The following is a 16,986-nucleotide window of genomic DNA, read 5'->3' as shown; positions in this document are numbered from 1 at the left end:
ACGTCATTCACTCATTCAATAGTATTTATTGAGCGCTTACTATGTGCAGAGCACTGCATTAAGTGCTTGGAATGTACAATTCGGCAACAGGCCATCCCTGCCCAATGACGGGCTCATAGTCTAAATGGGGGAGGCAGCAGAGCAAAAAAAAAAACAAAACAAAAACAAGACATCATCAAGATAAATAATAATGTTGGTATTGGTTAAGCCCCACCCGCCCAGGCGCCATCTTGAACTCTGACCCCTCCCGCCTTCCCGCCCTTCCCGCGCCGGGCGCGCGGCCCTGGGGCCGCCATTTTTGTCCGCGCGGGCTTCCCGTAGCGAGGCCCCCGACGGTTGGCTGGGAGCGGGGGGCGGGGCCTCGGCGCGCCCGTCGTCGCGCGACCGCCGTTGGGGGGAGCGGCGCGAGGACCAGGGGGCTGAGCGCGCGCCAGCGGCCTGGAGGTGAGCGGCGGGGGGCCGGGGAGGGGGATTTGCGCGCGCGCGCTCGCGCGCTCTGCGTCCCTTGGCGTCGCGTGGCGTCGCGTGGCGGCTGGGGCCTGAGCGGGGTGGCGAGGCCTCGCGCCCGAAAGCGGCCTCAGCGCCACCATTTTTCGCCCTCCATCCTCCCTCCCCAACCCTCGCTGAGCTCGGGAGGGGAGGGGACTCCGTCCCTTTGCCGTTGGGCGGTACTCGCCTACAGTGCTCTGCCTCAATAAGCGCTCCGTAAAGAGGGTTGAATGAATGAATGGTTAGGGAGGGGGACCATCCTCCAAAGCAATCCTCAGGAACAACGGGCTTTTAGGGGGACAAACAGGCTGAGGCCCTGGGAGTTCAACTTTGGTATAATGTACTCTTCTAAGCGCTTAATACAGTGCTCTACCTCAATAAATGCTTAATAAATGCAGTTGAATGAATGAATGAATGAATGTGTAGGGAGAGGGACCATCCTCAAAAGCAATCCTCAGGAACAACGAGCTTCTAGGGGGACAAACAGGCTGGGGCCCCTGGAGTTCAACTCTGATATAATGTACTCTTCTAAGCGCTTAATAGAGTGCTCTACCTCAATAAATGCTTAATAGATGCAGTTGAGTGAATGAATGTTTAGGGAGAGGGACCATCCTCAAAAGCAATCCTCAGAAACAACGAGCTTCTAGGGGGACAAACAGGCTGGGGTCCCTGGAGTTCAACTCTGATATAATGTTCTCTTCTAAGCGCTTAATACAGTGCTCTACCTCAATAAATGCTTAATAAATACAGTTGAGTGAATGAATGTTTAGGGAGAGGGACCATCCTCAAAAGCAATCCTCAGAAACAACGAGCTTCTAGGGGGACAAACAGGCTGAGGCCCCTTGATATAATGTACTCTTCTAAGTGCTTAATACAGTGCTCTACCTCAATAAATGCTTAATAAATACAGTTGAGTGAATGAATATGTAGGGAGAGGGACCATCCTCAAAAGCAATTCTCAGAAACAATGAGCTTTTAGGGGGATAGACTGGGGCCCTGGGAGTTCAATTCTGATATAATGTACTCTTCTAAGCACTTAATACAGTGCTCTACCTCAATAAGCGCTCAGTAGATATGGTTGAATGAATGAATGATTAGGGAGAGAGGGCATCCTCAAAAGCAATCCTCAGAAACAACGAGCTTCTAGGAGGACAGAGAGGCTGGGGTCCCTGGAGTTCAACTCTGATATAATGTTCTCTTCTAAGCGCTTAATACAGTGCTCTACCTCAATAAATGCTTAATAAATACAGTTGAATGAATGAATGTGTAGGGAGAGGGACCAACCTCAAAAGCAATCCTCAGGAACAACGAGCTTTTAGGGGACAAACAGGCTGGGGCCTTTGGAGTTCAACTCTGTTATAAATACCATCATTATTATTATTAATGTGCTCTTCCAGCCACTTAGTACAGTGCTCTGCCCACGAGTAAGCGCTCAGTAAATCCGGTTGGATGAAGGAATGATGAGGTCAGAGAGGCAGCATCCTCAAAAGCAATCCTCAGAAACAACAAACTTTTAGGGGGATAAACAGGTTGGGGCCCTTGGAGTTCAATTCTGATATAATGTACTCTTCCAAGCGCTTAATGTAGTGCTCTGCACACGAGTAAATGCTCAATAAATACGATTGAATGAATGATTAGGTCGGAGAGGGGGCATCCTCAAAAGCAATTCTCAGAAACAACGAGATATTATGGGGACAAACAGGCTGGGGCCCTGGGAGTTCAACTCTGTTATAAATACTGTCATTATTATTATTAATGTGCTCTTCCAGCCACTTAGTACAGTGCTCTGCCCACGAGTAAGCGCTCAGTAAATCCGGTTGGATGAAGGAATGATGAGGTCAGAGAGGCAGCATCCTCAAAAGCAATCCTCAGAAACAACAAACTTTTAGGGGGACAAACAGGTTGGGGCCCTTGGAGTTCAACTCTGATATAATGTACTCTTCCAAGCACTTAATATAGTGCTCTGCACGCGAGTAAATGCTCAATAAATATGGTTGAATGAATGAATGATTAGGGCGGTGAGGGGGCATCCTCAAAAACAATCCTCAGAATCAACGAGCTGTTAGGGGGACAAACAGGCTGGGGCCCTTGGAGTTCAACTCTGATATAATGTACTCTTCCAAGCGCTTAGTATAGTGCTCTGCCCACGAGGAAGCGCTCAATAAATACGGTTGAATGAGTTAATGATTAGGGCGGTGAGGGGGCATCCTTAAAAGCAATCCTTAGGAACAACGGGCTTTTTTGGGGACAAACAGGCTGGGGCCCTTGGAGTTCAACTGTGTTATAGTGTACTCTTCCAAGCGCTGAGTACAGTGCTCTGCACACGAGTAAATGTTCAATATATATGGATGAATGATGAGGGCAGAGAGGGGCCATTCTCAAAAGCAATCCTCAGAAACAACGTGCTTTTCTGGGTACAAACAGGCTGGGGCCCTTCAAGTTCAACTCTCTTATAGTGTACTCTTCCAAGCGCTTAGTACAGTGCTCTGCCCACAAATAAGCACTCAGTAAATACGGTTGAATGAATGATTAGGGCGGTGAGGGGGCATCCTCAAAAGCAATCCTCAGAACATGGGCTTTTCTGGGGACAAACAAGATGGGGCCCTTGGAGTTCCAACTCCGTTGTAGTGTACTCTTCCAAGCACTTAGTACAGAGCTCTGGACACGAGTAAGCGCTCAATAAATATAGTTGAATGAATGTATGATTAGGGCGGAGGGGGCATTCTCAAAAGAAATCTTCAGGAACAACGTGCTTTTCTGGGGACAAATAGGCTGGGGCCCTTGGAGTTTCAACTTTGTTATAGCGTACTTTTCCAAGTGCCTAGTACAGTGCTGTGCACACAGTAAGCGCTCAATAGATACGACTGAATGAACTGGGCCCTCTCGCCCCCCCGCTGGGGTTCAATTATAAGAACACATGATATTAGAGGCAGGCAAAGCTTCAGCAAAGGCCAGGGCTGAATCTTCCTCTACTACCAGGCTAGTTGGTGTAATTTGGTATGGATGTGTCCAAATGGATATTTGCATCAGCCCCTCTAATACCCTTATCAGTCATTCAGTAGTATTTACTGAGCGCTTCCTGTATGCAGACCACTGTATTAAACACTGGAGAAAGCAAGTAGAGTTCGCCAAGGGCCTACGTGAAGGATCCCGAGGCTACCCTAAAAGGAAAAGTGTTCGATGTACCTGGCAAGGGCCTCTCTGCTTGGGCATATGCCTTTTGGGGGCTTTTTTCTCCGGGGGGGTGGGCAGAGGGTCAGGGAAAGTGAAACAGCCTGAAAGAGGGGAATGTGAATGACTTCTGGGCTGTGCCGTAGTAGTGAAAGTTTCAGACTGGACCTTGGGTGTCTCATGTGGACTGGTCCGACAGGACTTGTGAAAATAGCCAGCTGTTATGGGCGACAAAGACTGCAACAGTTGCTGAGGTGCCTCCCCTGCCGACAAATAGGTGTGTGGCACTGTGGCACAGCATCAACATTATGCCTTGGTTGCTTTGGCTGCAAGTAAATCGTGTATATAAAATTATTGCGTGCACCTTGCAATATGCTGCCCCCCTGCCAGCGTCTATTCACTCGTTGCATTCTGTGCTGTGGCAGGAATAAGACCGACAAGGATAAGAGAGTACAAGTGTCATTGTCAGCTGTGTGACTGTGGGCAAGTCACTTAACTTCTCTGTGCCTCAGTTACCTCATCTGTAAAATGGGGATTAAGACTCGGAGCCTCATGTAGGACAACCTGATGACCCTGTATCTACCCCAGCGCTTAGAACAGTGCTCTGCACATAGTAAGAGCTTAAAAAATACCAACATTATTATTATTCATTCATTCATTCAGTAGTATTTATTGAGCACTTACCATGTGCAAAGCACTGTACTAAGCGCTTGGAATGAACAAGTCGGCAACAGATAGAGACAGTCCCTGCCATTTGACGGGCTTGCAGTCTAATCGGGGGAGACAGACAGACAAGAACAATGGCGATAAATAGAGTCGAGGGGAAGAACATCTCGTAAAAACAATGGCAACTAAATAGAATCGAGGCAATGTACATTTCATTAACAAAATAAATAGGGTAATGAAATATATACAGTTGAGTGGACGAGTACAGTGCTGAGGGGATGGGAAGGGAGAGGGGGAGGAGCAGAGGGAAATGAGGGGAAAAGAGGGTTAAACTGCAGAGAGGTGGGGGGGGGGTGGTAGAGGGAGAAGGGGAGCTCAGTCTGGGAAGGCCTTTTGGAGGAGGTGAGTTTTAAGTAGGGTTTTGAAGAGGGGAAGAGAATTAGAATAATTTGCATTATTATAATGCAAACCCCTAACATTTGTCAGTTCTTTCAGCATCTTCTTGGTCTTAAAGTCTTCCTGGCCGGATGATTGCATAATCATTCATTCATTCAGATGTATTTATTGAGCGCTTACTGTTTGCGGAGCACTGTACTCGGCTCTTGGGAAGACACCTTCCCTGCCTAAATTTGGCACATGCCTCTGGTGTGGGAGTAAAATGATTTATGTTGCTACATGGTTGTACAATTAAAACAAGAGCCCAGAAGAAAATGTTGCATCAAAAATGGTGCCGTGCTCCCCCATTCCCACCAAAATGAATTTTCTAAAAAAATGCAACTGGGATCATATTGCATTCAAGGGTGTGACCACCGCTTCTCTCTTATCCCTCTGAAGTGAGTGAGAAGCACCTAACAAATACCATTAAAAAAAGCATTTATAAAGAGCTGGATTATTCTGAGCAGCCCATTGCTTAGCAAAGTGGTGGTTTAAAATGAGGGAAAATAGCACTGTTCCTTCTTTCTTTAGTAACCGGGAGAACCTTTCATCCTGTAATGATCCACATCTTCAATTTCTTTGGTAACTTTTTCTTAACCCAAAGCGTTTTCTTCAGTTCTTGTCAGGAGAGTAACCAGGTACCATCATCCCCATTTTACGGACTGAGTCGCTGGATACTAATAATGCGAGAAATTCACTATAACCAGCTTGGACACCGTCCCTAACCCACGTGGGGCTCACAGTCAAAGTAGGAAGGAGAAGAGATCCTGAACCCCCATTTTACAGATGATTGGGATGGCCAAGTACACAAAAAAAATAAAGGTCCCGCTTTCCATTGAACCACATGGTTTCAAGGACCAGGATTCCTTTGTGATAGGAACTATAGAAATGGAGAGATTAATCCCCCAAACCATTTGTTTCTCTGCAACTTTTTGATGTTCTGAATGTTGCTGCTGATCTAGAACTGCGGGCGGTGTATTAGGTGAGATTTCACAGGGAGAATCCATGAGGGAAAGTAAGGATTATCACTTTGGTGGCCGGTGACGTGTCTCTGTAGATGATCAAAAATCACACCTTATTTTTTTTGTGAGTCTTTTTTTGGCCACTATATCTTATTGCAAGCTGTTACTTAATTTACAGTCTTCTGTCACCCCCTGTCTGTTTCAGCACTGCTGCTTTTCAACTACTGCCCCCACTGACAGAGACTCTTTTTGACTCATCTTCCTCAAAATCAGTTTTAGCAAAATAATTTTCAAGTACTACCTAAAGTAGCACCTTGAACTTGTTTTCATGTGCTTCCCCTCCCCAATTTAAAAGCTGGCCTGGCTAGAGATATATATAGGGAAGTTTATTAGAAGCTAAGGATCTGTGTTGGCATTTTAGTTGCTTATGGCAGAAAATGGACTGACTTTAACTATTTAATCAAAATCTATTAATTTTGAGCCTTGAAGCAGGAGGATGTTAAGGCCTATATTCTGAGGGGAACTTTTTTTCCTGAGATGACCTTGCCCAAAGGGAAACCCCTTATGGGCTCTAATGGTTCAAGACTCTTGTCTCCTGCTTCCGAAACTGATGTCAAAAGAGCTGTTCCTTCTGCCTTATCCAATTTGGAAGATTAGAATTTAGAATTACTCGAGCAGAGGGGTGATGGAAGAAGGTCATGTCAGGAATGATTAAATCCCACAGCGAAGGTATAAAGACAGGTGCAAGAAACAGAACTAAGAAAATAAACTACAGAACAGTCCAGTGTCAAATAATTTGGACCTCTAAATGTGAGATATTATGAATCCATTTTTTTCAACTGGGGAGGAAGAGGAGCCGATAAGGCTCCACCTAAGAGGCTTCTTAAAAGTCTGAGCCCAATATTCAAAGCAGCAGTAATTTCCCTTTTTTAAATCCACAATTGGTGATGAGGATGGAGTCTCCCATCAAACAAGATGGATAAAACTCAGTCCTGAAACTTCAGATTCAAGAACATGAGAATTGAATATAGTACCAGTGGCTTGCACATGTCACTCATGCTCTCTCATCCCTGCTAGTCATGCACCCCTTCCTCTGGGTAACGGGGTGCCCCGAGTGAGTCAACGGGAAGGGTGTAGCACATTGGGAACTGCACACAAAGGTTTACATGGCCTCAGTGACCGTGACCTGGAAGGTATTTGCCTTGGTAGTCAAAATGGTCTTTGCTGCCAGTTTTTTTTTAGGATTCCTGTTCGGCCTGCCCACTTTGAAAAATATCCTCTGTGCTTCCGGGTCAGAATCCTTCACCTCTGTTGGCGGAGCCCCAGTGGGCAGAATCAGGACTAGAACCCAGAAATTTCCCAATTCCCAGAAGAGAACCAACCACGGGGAATTGCCCACAAAGGCCAGATAGGTAGTCTGTGGTTCTGGGATTTTCTCCTCCAGCCTGGTCATTTCCTTGGAAGCATCTCAATGAGTTACGTACCAAATTCCAAGTCATAACCACACTGCTTTTTAGCAACCTTTCTGAGATCTGAATGTTAGTAGTTTTTTAAGCATCTTTTTTAGTTAAGGAAATAAAGGTGGAGAGAATTGAGATTTTCTCATTCTATTACTTTGAGGCAGAGCAAGAGCTTAACTCAGGTGCTCAGATTATTGGGAGTTGGCTCTCTGTCTCTTAGCCCAGTCAGGGATTTTGCAGATCCCAAGTCTTGGTCTGAAATCAGGGTGCAGGTGAGTAAGAGTTTTAATAAGAATGGAAAGTATGATCTACAGCAGTGATTCAAAGTTCTTTGAGGTTGCTGAAGTTCCATTTTTGCTCCCGCTTTAAACAGTACAGAGTTAATTGGGTGTTTATACAGGTCATCTTTTGACTGCTATTTCATTGCTAATTTTAAAAAAAATTACTTTTTTTCTTGCAGATAATTATCTTTTAAGAGGACTCTCATTTCTGTTAACCCACTCGATACTCTGTAAAAACTTTTGTCTTTTGTTCCACTGATTGACTTTTTTCCGCTTATTCATGTTCAGCACTTCCCAGAGAAGCAGCGTGGCTCACTGGAAAGAGCACGGGCTTTGGAGTCAGAGGTCATGGGTTAAAACCCCGGCTCTGCCACTTGCCAGCTGTGTGACTTTGGGCAAGTCACTTAACTTCTCGGTGCCTCAGTTCCCTCATCTGTAAAATGGGGATTAAGACTGTGAGCCCCACGTGGGACAACCTGATTCCCCTGTGTCTACCCCAGCGCTTAGAACAGTGCTCGGCACATAGTAAGCGCTTAACAAATACCAACATTATTATTATTATTATGTGCACTGATCCAAAGTGGGAGGAGTTGCGAGGGGATCATGTGAATGTCAATTGAAGGTGGAGTTTTGCACTTTTTAATATTCTTCAATTAGTTTAATGTGTTGGGTTTAAATGAATAGTGCACTGTGTTCTCTTATCCCTTCCCTTCAAGCGTTTTGTGATTTCCTTAGATTTTTCTGTCAACTTTTTGTATGTTCAGTTGAAAAAAGAGTAATCCTAGGAGTATTTCTAAGTGCTATGTTCAGCAACCCCCCCCCCCCCCCCGAATTAGCCAGATTTGTTGTTTTGGAGTTGTTTTACCTATCAGTGGTATTTACTGAGCGTGTACTATAGGCAGAGCACTGTGCTAAGCAGTAAAATTGGAGGATGCATTCCCTGCCCACAAAGAGTTTACAGTCTAGATCATACTTTCAGAATGTTCAAAGTTCATCTAGTCCAGATTTCAGGAACTAAAGCATATTTATATAGAAAGTTGGAAACTAGAGATCTGGAGTTTTAAAGAGCCTTGACTGTCTTTTTTAAAATAAAGCTTTTATGTAGTTCTCTGATATTTTATTCAGAGTAAAGATTTTGAGACTCACAGTTTTCTTTCTGTGGTAGAAAATTAACTTTTGTCTATTTTCTGTTCTTCACATTCTAACCAGGATTATTACAATGAGTCTACGGAAGCAAACTCCCAGTGACTTCTTAAAGCAGATCATAGGACGGCCAGTTGTTGTAAAGTTAAATTCCGGAGTGGATTACCGAGGTAATATGTTACTTCTTCATCTCTCACATTCAATTTTTTTTTGACTGTCTGTTGCATATTATTAGTTTTGGCTACCTCCAGCTCTGCAGTGATGGTGATTTCTATGGGGATACTGCTGTGGAATAGAATTTTGACTTTCAAGATCCTTTGGGCATGGAATTCTTTGTTCAATTTAGTATTCAGGTATTGGTTGATGACATTATAATGGAGCTGATGTGGTTCAGGAAAAAATAGTTTGCTGTGTCTTGAAGGCAGAATATTTGGATAACTACATTTTAGAAGAGCAGCTGACTTTCTTGGCACAAATACAGATTCAATGTGTATATGCCACATGGTAGATTTAATTTTAGTTCCCAATACAGTATCTTTGCTCCTATGGAGAGGAATTAGAATCCTATACTTAGACTGTGTCTCTTTAGGTAGATAAACTGGAAGACTACAATTATCCCAGGAATTGGATCAAGCAGACCTACAGTCTGAAATGTGAATAATTTAGGCCCTTAAATCCTCACTCTGCCTGTTTAGGGATAGCTTTAGTACCTTGAAACAGTAGTAAACATCAAAACTAATTGACTAAGTGTGGAGCGGCAGTATTGCTTTTCCCATATAAACTTTAATAAATCCAGAGGTGATAATCATCTTTCACTGGTTTAAATGTGTGGGGTCCGCCTAGTTTCTTCTTTATTTAAGTAGAGGTTGACTGTCTGTGAAGAACTGTCAACTTGAGACCAACTGACTAGTGCAGCAACATTGTATTTTTTATGTCCTGAAGATCCCTAGTAAATTGGCAGTGCCGGGTAAATATTAAGTCGGTCACAAATCTTTCACTTTTGTCGCTGCAAAACATCAATGCGCTGTTGCAGCGATTGGCAGCCAGAGATGATGCTTCTACAGGGGAGGGCTGGGAAGTTGGCATAATTCATAAGTCTTCTGGTGGAATCCAGGGTCTTGGCGCTCTGGCAGCTGCCTTTTAGGAGATTGTGGCATCAAAGCTGCAGCCCCAGGGCCTCATGCCAGGCTTGTCACCTGCTGCCCTTGAGGTGGTTAAAAGTGAGTAATTGGCAGGAGTTTGCAGGTCCGTGATGGGTGTTCGGAGAAGCAACCGCTCGGCCGGTGTGGACCTTCTCCCCCCAGGTTGGAAGTGGATCTCAACGGTCTTGGCACGGCGTGCCACAGTCAGAGTAGCTCGATATGATGCGTGGACTGGGATTGCTAGCCCCAGTACTCTTAAAAGGCATTGCAGTTAAAGCTGTTCTTTAGGGTTTAAATCTTTAATCAGAATGGTCCTCATTGTAGCGGTCATTCCTCAATCCCAAAGTTTTTAACATTTGAGAAAAATACCTAACTCTTTCAAGTCATTTGTCCCTCGTGAGACAATTTCAGGGGAATGAAGAGGTAAAGATTCCAGATTGATTCTGGAGGTTTGTGAAGTTCTTCCTCAGGTTAGATCGTCTAGCTTGTGCCGTGAGCAGTTTTGTTTTAATCGGCTGGAAGTTTAGCTAAAGGGTTTTGATTCATTTTTCACACTGTTGTGTGACTGGAGGTGGAGGCCATGGAAAAAAGCACACCAGCCATTACTTCCAAAAAGTGTCTTGAATTACTCAGATTGAAGTTTAAAAGATGAATAAGTTGGGGAGAGATTCTAAACACTGATGTTTTCCCTCCCACTGTATGTAGTTTACTTGTAGAATATAAAAAATGTAGCATTATCAGTTGTATCAAATTTTGATCTTTGAAAAAAAGCCTTTCCAGTAATGTATCAGGATTCTAATGAATGAATTTCTTAAGCATTCTCTCCTTTCACACCAAAGCTAGAAAGAAATCGTCATTGTTGTTTTGGGGGAGGATGGGGGTGGAGATGGTGAGTGAGGAGCATATTAACGATGTTCAGACTTAAAAGGTCTCTCTCCTTTTGGAGGTTTTTCTGACTGAATTTGACTGCTTCTCCTTTACAGATTTTCCTGGAAAGCAGTGTTTCATTTTAGAGACATGGATGTGGAGGCTTACAGATGCCTTTTAAATGACATGCTTAAGTGCTGCATAAATAGAAATAGAAGTTGACAAGTGAAACTTTTGCAAGATTTATGCCTCTGTGACAGATTTAGAAGGCATCTTCCTAAGTGATTTCCTAAAGAGCAACCAGGTTGTGTTTAACCACCTTTCCCTTTTAGCTTAGATGATTTGACAATATATTTTAACAGCAGGAAAATAAAATAGAATGTGTGACAATACAATATGTGGCCCTGTGCTCTGTTCCTATTTTTCGCTGCAAGGTCCAATTTACTGAGCCTCTTTTCAGAAGCACCTGCTGCTGCCTTTTTATTTTTTTTATTTTTACAGACTGTGAAAACTTCGTCTTAACAGTTGGGTAAATGTATCTGTGGGGTAGATATTGGAAAAGGATAGAAGAAATTAGCAAGTATGCTATTAGTTTGGGGTTTAAAAGTGAAAGATAGTGTCATTAAGGATCATGTCAGTGGGTTGTAATATAGAAAAATGGTCTTCTGCTTCATAATTGTCATCTTCAGGCTTAGCTTTCAAACTTCAGGGTATTGATTTGCAGATTATTGATCGAGTAGTAGTTTATTTTACCAGGGTTTCTAAAAGGATTTTTAAAATTGTATTAACCGTACACTTCTTTCTACCAGAAAATGTGCTTTCCTAATGGGTTTTGGCTAGAACACTGTTGAAGAACAGTTTTCCAGTGTGAACCTCTTTGGATACAATGAGTCCTACTGTCATAGTTTCCATAATGATGGGTTTTGCACTGAAGGAGTTCTCCAGTTCTGGTTGCACTCCAGTGGATTTACCTGATGAGGTGCTTGGACTTAATCATCATTCAGCCCGGTATAGAGTAGTTGCACTCAGATGTTTTCTTCCTGTGATGCTTCCCCTTCCAGAAACTTTGCCCCAGATGATTCTTCTCCCTTCCAATCCTCCCCCTCCCAAGTTCACTTTACACTTCTCTTGAAGGCACAATCAATCTAAAATGGTGGATGTGAGGTAGTGCAGGGAAGCATACAAGAGTGGAAAAAGCTAACTTTTCCACAACCAGATAAGTGTTCATCTAGTACTCAGTTTACCACCACCTCTTCGACAGAGGTACAGAACTTTGGCGTCCTAACTGGGTGACCCCTTTGAAACTCCCTTAAATTTCTTGAGGAGCTGCTCTCCCAGTGAAAAGAAGCATTTTGGAGTGCTGGACATCATCAAGCTCGCCTCAGTTCAGTTTTATAAAGCATGCTGTATCGACTCTATAGGATATTGTAAAAGAATATGATTTACCCTGTAATTTTCTAATCCGATCTCTTTAACTTGTATGCTTCCAGGTGTCCTAGCTTGCCTCGATGGCTATATGAACATAGCCTTAGAGCAGACAGAAGAATATGTAAATGGACAGCTAAAGAACAAGTATGGAGATGCCTTTATCCGAGGGAATAATGGTAATATTTTCTGCATTGCAGGAATCTCTGTTTCCAGATGGACTAGTTGATAGTTGAAATCAATAATCTTGAATGTTCTTAGGTGTACTTTAATTTTGGTTTTGATTTTTGTTTTTGTACACCTAAGATCTTTGAATGTTTGAAGTAGCTTTGGAGCCGTGTACTGATTCCTCATATGCTTGGGATGAATAACTAGATGACTAGCTTGTCCCAACCTGTACTTTTCCTGGAAGGTATTTCAAAACCATTTTGCAATTGTAGGAATTTGTGTGGCGTATTAGGAAACATTTCTCTGAAGGGGCTTTTCGTCTCTGTAATGTAATTCTATAATTGTTCTATTTAAAAGAAAGAATTGCAAATGAGAGCTGCAAAAGAAATCCTGTGAACAGATCAGAAAAATCTACACAAAATCAGTTTAAACTTGAGTTTCCTTTTTAGATTTCTGATCTGTACCCTGAATTTTGATTTAATATTTTGCTGAATTGTTGCTCTCTGGCCTCAGACCTTCTTCTGTCTCTATTGCTGGCTTTGCCCATGTCTGGCTTCTGCTACATATCCAGACCTCTTCAATCAATCAGTCAACCAATCAATGGTATTTATTGAGCACTTACTATATGCAGAACACTGTACTGAGTGTTTGGGAGAATACAATATAACAGAGTTGGTAGATACGTTCCCTTCCCACAGTGAGCTTATTTGTTAGGTGATTACTATGTAACACACTGTTCTAAGCGCTGGAGTAAATACCAGGTAATCAGGTTGGACATAGTTCCTGTCCCACGTGGGGCTCACAGTTTTAATTCCCATTTTATAGATGAGGTAACTGAGGCACAGAGAAGTTAAGTGACTGGCTCAAGGTCACACAGCGGACAGGTAGCAGAGCCGGGATTAGAACCCATGCCCTCTGATTCCCAAGCCCGTGCTCTTGCCACTAGACCATGCTGCTTCTCAGAGGACTTAATAGAGGAATAGGGCGTTTAATCGGGGAAGGCCTCTTTGGAGGCCTCTTCCCTCCACTGCTGTTGAAGCAGAGATTAGGAGCTGTGGCCCATAGCTGTCCACTGGGCTTGACAAAGCCCTCTTGGCCCTGATCCAGGCCCCGTGTTGCCCTCTCTCACCGCCATGATGAAGGTGTTAGGTGTTGCTCTGAAGCAAATGGAAGACATACTTTGCTGAGGATCATGGCGGCTCCAGTCCAGGTTGGAAGCACTGGGAGGCTTAGCGGGGAGGGAAGGAGGAAAGGCCCATGAGTCTGAAGCTTGTCGCCTCTTCCCTGCTACAGCAGTGGTGACTCGAGGAAGGGATTTGGGATTGCACCTCGCCAGGTCCTGCCTCCCTCCAGTCCTGCAGAAGGCATGTTGGAAGTTGAGGAAGGGGAGGGCCCACCTCTGTGGCACCCCTTTCCCAGGCTCCTTCTCTTAGCTTTCACTCTTTTTTCTGAAGAGACCCCATACCCCAATAGGCTACCTCAAAGAGAAAGAAGCCTGGTAGAGGACTTGGTGGCTACTCCCATCAGGAAGCAAGGTACCAGTTCCGGTGAAGGCAGGGCTCTGAATGTGCACAGTGTGTTCAACACTGTCGGTCTACTCTTGTGGGTTACTGGGCACGTGTAATCCCAGAAGGAGCACTGCCCTACTCTACAATGTTTGCCATGGTAGGGGAGTCCAAAATGGAGTAAATGTGGATCACTGCTTGCTGGCACTAAGTCCAAAACATTGGATTGACTGTGTGACCCCAAATTCCAGCTCTTAACCCTCAAGAATTCCAGGCCTAGTGATGGAAAACCATTGAGATGAGTAAGCATCAAGAACCTGTATAGCCTGGGGTGAGCTGTGCCTTTTGTCCTCTGCCCAGTACCCTCTGTTGGGAAGGAGGTGCCACTGCTGGTTTTTCTTTATTTCCAGAGTAACCCAGAGGACAGTCCTCCGCTCGTCCAGGAGTCTTGACCAGCATGTTTGGTAACCATGGTGATGGCTACCTCTAACACCCACAGTTATCATTGAAAACAAAGTACTTTGAAAATCTGTTCATTTTCCTGTGATTCGCTTTTACCCTCCCTTGAGATAAATGAGTCTTCTGCTGAATTTGCCCATAGCTTTTTCCCATGATCGGATTTTAAAAGCAGTCATCTTTTAACTCGTTAGGAAAATAACACACCTTAATTCATAGTCCCAGCTGCCTGATGAGACCGTTTTCCAGGACTTGGAGAGGAGCCAGGTTTCTTTCTTTGACTCAGAGATTCCTTAAGGTTCAGTCCCCACAAACCTGGCAGCTTCTAAGCAGTCAGCGATGTGAACAACAAGTCCTGACAGACTTGGCCTAAACCACCTTTCTTGACCAGGGTGATAGAGGAATAGTATCTTAAACCTTGCCCATCCTCCGTAGTGCCGCCTCCCGAGTTCAGGTACAGCTGCTGCTGGGCAAAGGGACAAAGCGAGCCCCTAGCGAGCTTGAGTTTATGTCTCTGGAATTTCCACAAAATGGCCGTACCTATTAGTTGTTGGGCAAAATAGTGATGGGGGCGGGGAGGTTGTCGTGGGAAGTTGAGATGGGTGATATTGTATACAGTAAAATCAGAGTAAAAAGAAGATGCTAGGACAGGTATTGGGAAGATAGGGTGTTTGTAGGATGTGTGAAATAAGATCTGGTGTCCAACAGGGTGATTTGATTGTTTTCCTCACCTGCCTCCTGTTTCCTCAGGGGGAACCTGCTTGCCAAATATCAGCATGAATGCTCTTCCTAGGTGACTAGACATTTTCCTCCCAATGGAGCAAGAATTCTGCCCATTTCCCATCTGTTATATGCCATCCGAGGTGCCGGAGTGTCGGCTTATTTTTCTAGAAGCGTAATAATGCCATCTTGTTTTTATATGGTGGTTTATTTCCAAAATATTTTTCCATATATTGATTCGTTTATTTCCATGGAATCTTGGTGAGGTAGGAGGGGCAAAGAATAAAAATCTTTCCCCATTTTGTGTCTCATGAAACATAGTAAGTCTCGTGAAAGTCAGTACCACAGCTGGGGCTGGAACCAGCTTTCTTTGGTGCCAACACAATGCTCTCATCAGTAGACCAAGGGTTTTCAGCACTTTTTGAAAACTGCCCCCCTGCAAACACAAGGTTTTGCCTAAAATGCGCTCTTCCTCATATGCATCTCTATTACTCACCTCTGCTCCCCGCCGCAGGCATTTTGCAGCAGCAAAGCGGCTGACAAAAAAATAAAGCTCTCTATGCCTCACTCTCCTGGGATGCCCTCTTAACACCTGCTCTTGCTGCTTTTCTTCCAGACCTTCCATCGTATCCCTTTCCTGTTCCTACGTTCCTCCTGTAACGATAATTGTATTTATGAAGCGTTTACTATGTGCCAAGCACTGCTGAAAGTACAGGGTAGATACAGGTTATTCATGTTGGACATAGTCTCTGTCTCCCCCCACTAGTTGAATAATAGTATTTATTGAGCCCTTACCGTGTGCAGAGCACAGTACTAAGTAATGGGAGAGAATAACACAGACTACCCGGTGTCCGCCAGAGTGGCTATTTGCCCTCTGAAGTGGAGTTCCCGAAGGCCGTGTTCATCATTCTGCCTGGGGATTTTCTGCAACATTGAAGGCTGGGCATACAAATCCGTTTTTGAGATCAGTTATGTTCTTCAGTCCTTCTAGACTGTAAACTCCTTGTGGGCAGGGAATATGTCTCCCAACTCGGGTTGTATTCTCCCAAGTGCTTAGAGAAGCAGCATGGCTCAGTGGAAAGAGCCCGGGCTTGGGAGTCAGAGGTCATGAGTTTGAATCCTGGCTCTACCACCTGTCAGCTGTGTGACTGTGGGCAAGTCACTTAACTTCACTGTGCCTCAGTTCCCTCATCTATAAAATGGAGATTAACTGTGAGCCTCACGTGGGACAACCTGATTACCTATATCTGCCCCAGCGCTTAGAACAGTGCTCAGCACATAGTAAGCGCTTAAATACCAACATTATTATTATTAGTAGTACAGTGCTGTGCACATAGTAAGCAGTCAATAAATGCCATTGATTGATTCTTGTGAATTGGACCTTTCTTTTCAATTAGTTTGAAGAGAGTTTGGGTCAAACTTTATTTCCTTTTAAAATTGGTTGTCCTGTTTTTCGAGAGGGTTCCTTTTAATGGATTTGTATTTCTTTTTTCCAGTGCTATATATCAGTACACAGAAGAGAAGGATGTGAAGAGAGCCAGCGAGTGTTACATTTTGGACTTTGATATATTTTTAAAATCTGATTTTTTTCATTTGGTTTTTGTTATGTAAAGTTCCTGTTGTCTATAAAGCTGGAGAGAACTCTTCCTTCAGAGCAAGAGATTTTGTAGCCAACACATCCTCCACATTTGAGTTTTGCTGTTTTCTTATGCCTCTTTCAGCAATATGCAGAAAATTATAGTAATAAAAGGATGACAGGATGTGTGTTTGAATGATTTCCCATGACGTGATTGTGCGATATCTTGGAATCTGGATACCCCGATTGGCCAACAGCAGGCCCACGCGAGGCCAGAAGAATGCCGCACCACCAGTCTCTTTGACTTCTTGGTACCTGCAGAAGGTCAGGGCCTGTGGTAGAAGTCCTGGTGGTGAACCCGATTTCTGAGTGTTTTTTCTGGGCTGGGGAAGGATGTGGTTGGGGGAAAGGGAAGCTGGGAGAGTGACAGTACCTCCAAGAATGGCCTCTCCTCTGTCCTCTTTCTTGGTCTCTTTAGACCTTGGATATTTTAATGGTCACCCTGATTTCTTTTGCTTCT

The 16,986-nt window shown here is 44.0% G+C and overlaps 1 protein-coding gene across 1 annotated transcript; it reads left to right on the top strand.

Moving 5' to 3' along the window:
* Nucleotides 1-343: 343 nt before the first annotated feature.
* LSM6 (LSM6 homolog, U6 small nuclear RNA and mRNA degradation associated) lies at nt 344-16,667 on the top strand. Its single transcript, XM_001510497.5, has 4 exons — nt 344-444; nt 8,674-8,777; nt 12,107-12,220; nt 16,387-16,667. The coding sequence occupies exons 2-4, from the start codon at nt 8,684-8,686 to the stop codon at nt 16,419-16,421; spliced, it is 243 nt and encodes an 80-aa protein (XP_001510547.1). The 5' UTR covers nt 344-444; nt 8,674-8,683; the 3' UTR covers nt 16,422-16,667.
* The last annotated feature ends 319 nt before the right edge of the window (nt 16,668-16,986 follow it).

The sequence above is a fragment of the Ornithorhynchus anatinus genome, chromosome 12 (genome assembly GCF_004115215.2).
Source record: "Ornithorhynchus anatinus isolate Pmale09 chromosome 12, mOrnAna1.pri.v4, whole genome shotgun sequence".
NCBI lineage: Eukaryota > Metazoa > Chordata > Mammalia > Monotremata > Ornithorhynchidae > Ornithorhynchus > Ornithorhynchus anatinus.
Note: the sequence above shows the minus strand (reverse complement) of the source record. Positions and strands in the feature narration are given on the sequence as shown.